Source organism: Sceloporus undulatus, chromosome 6 (genome assembly GCF_019175285.1).
Source record: "Sceloporus undulatus isolate JIND9_A2432 ecotype Alabama chromosome 6, SceUnd_v1.1, whole genome shotgun sequence".
Taxonomy (NCBI): Eukaryota; Metazoa; Chordata; class Lepidosauria; order Squamata; family Phrynosomatidae; genus Sceloporus; species Sceloporus undulatus.
Genome location: NC_056527.1, coordinates 118,761,580 through 118,768,307, shown reverse-complemented (window position 1 = coordinate 118,768,307; position 6,728 = coordinate 118,761,580). Strand labels below are relative to the sequence as shown.

Sequence of the window (6,728 nt, the reverse complement as noted above, 5' to 3'; positions counted from 1 at the left end):
GCATATGTATTTGTGGACTGCAACTCCCAGAATCTCCCACCCAAAAGGGGGATAATCCCAAACTGTGGGTGCGTAAATAAGGTGCCAAAATGTCCCCATTTCCTTGGAGTTCCTTCTCTTCCTTTAACTAAACCTCTGACAGCGAAGCTTCTGTTTACACAGTCTTTTATGAAGTTGGTTAGTTTTGGATGAGAAGTTTTCTGAAGCATGTCAAGCTGCTCTTTTTTCTGCGGTGCAGCAACGTATCCCTATTTTTGCCATATTATTTCTGTTTGTTAACCAATGTGTACAGTGGGCCCTGCATATCCGCTGGGGTTTGGTTCCAAGACCTCCACATGGTTACCAAAATAAGTTTTACAGTGTGTGGGGATCCATTATGTGGGGATCCCTTCTGGATCCCTTGCGTAAGGGGAAATCAGCATGTGCTGAAGCCCCTTAAACTGCAGGTGCGCTGTAACTGTCTTCCTTTTCTTCCTCCACTTCCTTCCCAGATCACAGCTGGCCTCGATCCAGTCGGCCGGATCCAAATGAGGACAAGGCGCACATTGCGGGGCCACTTGGCCAAAATATATGCCATGCACTGGGGGACGGACTCCAGGTGAGGAGGGTGCGGAGGGCTGGCAAGGCCGGCAGTGGAAGCGAAATACAGTCTGCCCTCGCCATACGCTGCTTTAAGCTTATGCAGATGGCGAATGGCGACGGAGAAAATGGTGCATGTGCAGGAGGCGTGCATGTGCACACCACCATTCAGATCAGTGGGACTCCAGCATATGCAAAATTTGCCTTACACTGGGTGTGTGTGTTCAGAATGGGATAGGCAGAATGTACCATCATCCCATCATCCCCTAACTCCAAGAAACCAGAATCCACATTCTCTTCCTCCTCATCCATGTCATCATCTGTATTTATACAGTGCCTTTTCCTCATAACTGGGAAGCAAAGCAGCTTAGATATTAAAATGAGCACATATGGTTGAAAATACAAAATCATTCCTATTCAGACAGGCCTTCCACCTTTAACTGGTGGAGGAAGAAGCATACGCCGTGGGTGTGCTGTTGTTAATACGTACTGGTAATACATTTTTCATGGCCTTAAATTAACAGTAATGCTTTAATTAGATGTTTGTTTAATTAAAAAAAATCCTTTCATACCCCATACTGTTTCAGCCATTTTGTTTTAATGCGTATTGTCAGCTGCTTTGAGTCTCTTTTTCAGAACAAGATGGGCTATAAATCAAATCAATATAGAATTAATCTGTGAACACGATTAAAACAATAAAATGACTTAGGAATAAACTAGTTTAAATATAGTATACTTTAAAGCTATACTGTGCTCTCTTGAAAGCCCTTAAAAGCTTTCAGTTTTAAAAGCAAAGCCTTGGCCGTCGACAGAAGATGGAGAAGCTGGAACCGGGGGCTCTCTTGAAGATCTCATTCATAAACTTCACATGTATTTCTCTATTCAATTCTTATTTAATAAAATAGGTCCTGATACTCATTATTGGGAGAAAAGTGGAATACAAAGAGTTATAATACTAATAGTATTATAGTAATCCTATTTTTCTCTGCTGTCTCCCATTTGCAGGCTGCTGGTTAGTGCCTCCCAAGATGGGAAGCTGATCATTTGGGACAGCTACACCACAAACAAGGTAGGCCCTTGGTGCCCATCTCAGGCCAGGGATGTAGCCAGGGTTTTGGGAAAGGGGAGGGGGGGTCCAGACTAAGTGCCACGATTTGCTAATTAATTTGCCATTAGGTTTGGTTGATATTATTTTTTAACATAAATTAATGGAAGGGGGGGGCAGACCCATGAAACCACCACCACCCGCCCCCCCGCTACATTGCTGCTCATGCCAGGCCGGGGTCTGGCAACCCTGTCGATCCCACTCTGTTTGCGTCATCTCTGCCCGTCTCCCTGCCTCCCATTCTAGGTCCATGCCATCCCGCTGCGGTCATCCTGGGTCATGACCTGTGCTTATGCGCCATCTGGGAACTATGTGGCATGCGGAGGTCTTGACAACATCTGCTCCATCTACAGCCTCAAAACCCGGGAGGGAAACGTCCGCGTCAGCCGAGAGCTGCCAGGCCACACGGGTGAGCAAGGGGGCTTCCCTGCTGCCTCTTTTCTGCTGGAAATCATAGAATCATAGAGTTGGAAGAGACCGCAAGGCCCTGATCCAGTCCAAGCCCCTTCTGCCATGCAGGAACTCTCAATCAAAGCATCCCTGGGACAGATGGCCATCCAGCCTCTCTTTAAAGACCTCTAAGGAAAGAGACTCCACTACACTCCGAGGAAGGAGTGTGTTCCGCTGTTGAATAGCCCTTATCCCAGGAAGTTCCTCCTAATGTTGAGCTGGAATCTCTTTTGCTGCAGTTTGCATCCATTGTTTTGGGTCCTGTTCTTTGGAGCATCAGAAAACAATCTTGCTCCCTCCTCAGTATGACATCCCTTTGAATACTTAAACAGGGCTCTCATATCACCTCTTAACCTTCTCTTCTCCAGGCTTAACATACCCAACTCCCTAAATGGAAGGCCCTGATGTCCCCTGCCCCCCTTTTTCTGGTCTGGGGACCTTTGAATTGTTTTGGTTTGGAGGTGTTTGAAGAGAGGATGCTTTAGCTGGGGTTTCCTGGGGCTGGACTGATGGCCCTTGGGTCCCTTCCCAATTCTGTGAATGTTAGGGCTTCTGCTCATCCTTTTCCAGGCTACCTCTCCTGCTGCCGGTTCCTCAACGACAACCAGATCATCACCAGCTCCGGAGACACAACTTGGTGAGGAAGCTGGGAGTGATGGAGACCTCATGGGGACGGGTGATGTGAAGCCTGTTGTGTCCTTCATACTTGTAGTACAAAGACAAGCCACTTGTTTTGGACAAAATCCACTCGAGGCAGGAAGGGACAGTGCTGTACAGATAGAAAATTAAAGCAGCAGATTTATGGCTGAAGAGCATTACAGTGGGCTCTTGGTATCTGCTGTGGTTTGGTTCCAGAACCCCTCATGGATACCAAAATCCGTGGGTGCTTAAGTCCTATTATATACTGATGTAGTAAAATGGCTCCCCCTTACATAGAACGGCAAAATCAAGGTTTGCTATTTTCAATTTTTAGAAAAAATACATTTTCAAACAGTGGAGAGTTGACTCTGGATACAGAGCATCAAATGTACAGTAATTCAGTTCCTTGTCAGAACCATAAGCCACAGGGATAAAATGGCCATCTCTCCCTTCATCCTGGTTCTTCTGGTGGAAACTGGTGGGATTTTGAGGCCTTTTTGAAGACCAGGATTGAAGGGCTCCCTCTCAGGACCAGCAACACAAGGGACCGGAGTAGTGGAAACTCCCATCCAGCTGTATGTCAACTAACTATCGCCTTGCCCAGGCTCCTACATCCTAATGAATTCTGGGATCTGTAGTGTGGGAGAGGACTATTCTGGCACAGAATTCTAAGTAACCCTCTGTAAACAACAAACCCCAGGGTTCCCTAAGACAGATCAGTGGCTCCAAAGTGCGCCTAGTGCAAAAGAGGCCTTCTCTCTCTCACTCCTTCTCTCCCTTCTGTTCCCAGTGCCCTGTGGGACATTGAGACTGGCCAGCAGACCACAACCTTCACAGGCCACAGTGGCGATGTCATGTCCCTCTCTCTGTCTCCCGACATGCGCACCTTTGTCTCGGGCGCCTGTGACGCTTCTATCAAGCTATGGGACATCCGGGACAGCATGTGTCGGCAGACCTTCACTGGCCATGAGTCCGACATCAACGCTGTCTGTGTGAGTGCGCATGCGGCTGACTGCCTTGTCCTGCTCCAAAGGGGGGGGGGTGGTCCTGCGGCTGAGTGAGCATTGGGGACATGGATGTTCCCTGGTATATCCCTTATGACAGAGATGTGTGACCATGTGGTTTTACCTCTCAGATGACCACATCAGTGCGTCAAAGCCCAAGATACAGCCATTTTTCTTCTCTAAGCCCCCTCACGACCTTTGAAGTCTGCCAGGTCCCCCAAAAGTAACTGGAATTGAAAGAGGGAAGTGAGTGATGTCACTTCTCATTTCAATTTTGGTAATTTTGAAAAGCCTGTTTTTAAGGTATGTGGGAGGTCTTGGGAAGCAAAAGGGCTGTCACAAAGGGTAAATATTGTCAAGAATGTAATTATTAGGGCTCTGGTGGGGTTCAGGGGTGGCACAGTGACCTATGGGGCACACTGGCCATCTCTGTCCTATGGGGTGCACCATGCCATACTTGAAAACCCCTTGAGGCCACTTCAGACCCAAAGGGCCTCCCTTGTCCAGTTCCCCCATGCTGGGCAACGAGTAGTCTCTTCTGGGAAGCAGGCCAAGAGGGCATCTTCACCCTGCGTCTCAGACTCCCCAGTCATTGCCAGGCAGAGATAGACTGCCCTGGTTCCAGAGGTGACTTAATAGCCATCTTGACTAGAAGCCACCAAGGGTTCCCATCCTCCTCCATCATCCTTTGAAACCATCCAAGGTGGCAGCCATCCCCACGCCTTGTGGCAGCGAGTCCCAGAGTTTAATCTGCAGGTGATCTGGGAAGTGTTTCCTATAAATTGCCATCCTGACTAGTAGCCATTGGTGGCCTCATCCTCCACAAACTTGTCTAATCCCCTTTGTAAAGCCATCTGAGTTGATGGCTGTTGTAACTTGTGCATCTTGTGGCAGGCAGTTCCAGAGTTTAACCATGGCTTGGAAAGTTTTTAAAAATGAAATAGTTCCCACTACTCATGATAGTACACTTGTCCCTCCACATTGGCTAGGGTTAGGGGCACAAGAAGACCCCCGTGAATATGGAAAAACTGCAGATAATAAAAACACCATGTTTTTACTCAAGAGGACACCTCTCTAGGAATCTAGGTCCTGAAGCGCAACTCAGTGGCCAACGTCCGACTGACACTACCATAGAACTGCTCCGGAAGAGCTACAAAGGCCTAGTATTCTCTCTAGGAATAATCTCTAGGTCTTTCAGTGCAACTTTTAGTTAAGGTTGACCATAGAGTTGCACTGGAGGACCTAGAGATTCCTAGAGAATCAAATCCGTGAATAATCAAATCCGAAAATATCAAAGGTGCAAATACGGAGTCAAATCAAAATTTTATTGCTTTTGACCAAAGGTCATTGCACAGCAAATATGGAGGGATGAGTGTATTCATTTGGGAGTACTGTAACTAGAAACGATTAGTTCTCAGACGTGAGACTCGTGTTGGTTCTCTTAGATGTTGGCTGTTTTCACACAACACAATTGAAGCCCTGTGATTTCACTTTACCAGCCGTGGCTCTGTCTTCAGGAGTCCTGGGATTTGTAGCTTGGTGAAGCACTGGCAGAGCAGTCTAAAAACCCCAAGAAACTACAAATCTCATTATTCTATGCTATGATGGAGCTGTAGCAGGTGGAAATGGTCTCAAAGTGCTAAAATGCTGTAGAATGAAGAGTGAACGTTGTAGGACTGCAACTCCTAGCATGCCTTCCCATGGGTGAGGTGGTAGAGGGGCTTGCATAAACCAGCGTTTGTGCTTCTGGAGCTGGGAGGAAAACAGAGTGGCACAGTGGGGCTTTGGGCCCCTTTCCCTTCCGCTCTGCCCTCCCTGAGGTTTGTTCTCTGCCCACTTTACCGCCAGTTCTTCCCCAACGGGAACGCGTTCACCACCGGCTCCGATGACGCCACCTGCCGCCTTTTTGACCTGCGCGCCGACCAGGAGTTGATGATGTACTCGCATGACAACATCATCTGTGGCATCACCTCCGTGGCCTTCTCCCGAAGCGGCCGCCTCCTCCTTGCTGGCTACGACGACTTCAACTGCAACATCTGGGACTCCATGAAGGGCGACCGGGCAGGTGAGCCATGATGGCGGCAGGGGCAACCCTCAGCCAGGTCTGGACTCTTGTCCCGTCCTCTTGCTCACTAGTTAGCCCCACTCTTCTGAAAGACCTTCCTTTCCTCCTTGTCCCCAGACCTTGGAAAAGTGTCTTCTTTTGGACAACAGTTCCCAAAATCCCCCATGCTGGCTGGGGAGATTCTGGGAGTTGTAGTCCAAAGGAACATGCCCTGGTTGTGTTCTCTATGAGCTTGTAAGCTTTATAAATGTTGTTGGATTGTAGCTCCCAGCAGCTCTTAGCCAACACAGTGCAATGGTGAGGAATGCTAGGTTCTCACAACTGAATTATAAGCTGTGGAGGATGAAGGGATTCAGAGCGTTGCCCCAAAAGAGAGATTGCTAAGCTCTTGGCATGTGCGTGAAGGACACATCTCCCTCAGTGTGAACTGTGGCAGCCATTTTGGGACCCCTTTCCTTCCCCTGGGACCCCCCTCCTCTAGTCCTGTTCCTGGAGGTCCTTGGCCCCACATTCCCCCTTCCCTTGTCCCTCCTTTCCCTCTCACCCGGTTTCTTTTCTTCCTCCTCTCAGGGGTCCTGGCTGGCCACGACAATCGGGTCAGCTGCCTGGGCGTGACGGACGACGGCATGGCCGTGGCCACCGGATCGTGGGACAGCTTCTTGAAAGTGTGGAATTGACGTGCCCCAGTGGCTCCTTGCCTGGTGGGCCGGGGGGGAGGGGGAAGAGGAGAGTGGGGTGCCCCAGAAGGGTCCCCTCTCGTGCCCCCAAAGTCCAGTCTCTGTCCTCTCCCTCCGCCAGGCTTCAGGGGGCTGTGGCCTTGAATCTCTCTGCCCCCCTCAGTCGGTCAGTTGGCTGCCCTTCCACGCACCCAGATTCTCTTTCTTTT

General features: G+C 49.2%; 1 protein-coding gene and 1 pseudogene across 1 annotated transcript; one reads left to right on the top strand and one right to left on the bottom strand.

Moving 5' to 3' along the window:
• Nucleotides 1-6,728, bottom strand: part of LOC121933949 — an 11,145-nt pseudogene that overhangs the window by 1,038 nt on the left and 3,379 nt on the right.
• Nucleotides 475-6,662, top strand: GNB2 (G protein subunit beta 2). The gene is made up of 7 exons (XM_042475862.1): nucleotides 475-598; nucleotides 1,585-1,648; nucleotides 1,931-2,093; nucleotides 2,705-2,771; nucleotides 3,564-3,765; nucleotides 5,626-5,842; nucleotides 6,413-6,662. The coding sequence occupies exons 1-7, from the start codon at nucleotides 528-530 to the stop codon at nucleotides 6,517-6,519; spliced, it is 891 nt and encodes a 296-aa protein (XP_042331796.1). The 5' UTR covers nucleotides 475-527; the 3' UTR covers nucleotides 6,520-6,662.

Excerpts from the sequence above, each read along its gene's own strand:
- GNB2 (XM_042475862.1), top strand. The coding sequence starts at position 528 with ATGAGGACAAGGCGCACATTGCGGGGCCACTTGGCCAAAATATATGCC. Across the intron at positions 2,094-2,704 it reads AGAGCTGCCAGGCCACACGG|GCTACCTCTCCTGCTGCCGG; the intron begins GTGAGCAAGGGG and ends ATCCTTTTCCAG. Across the intron at positions 3,766-5,625 it reads CCGACATCAACGCTGTCTGT|TTCTTCCCCAACGGGAACGC; the intron begins GTGAGTGCGCAT and ends CTTTACCGCCAG.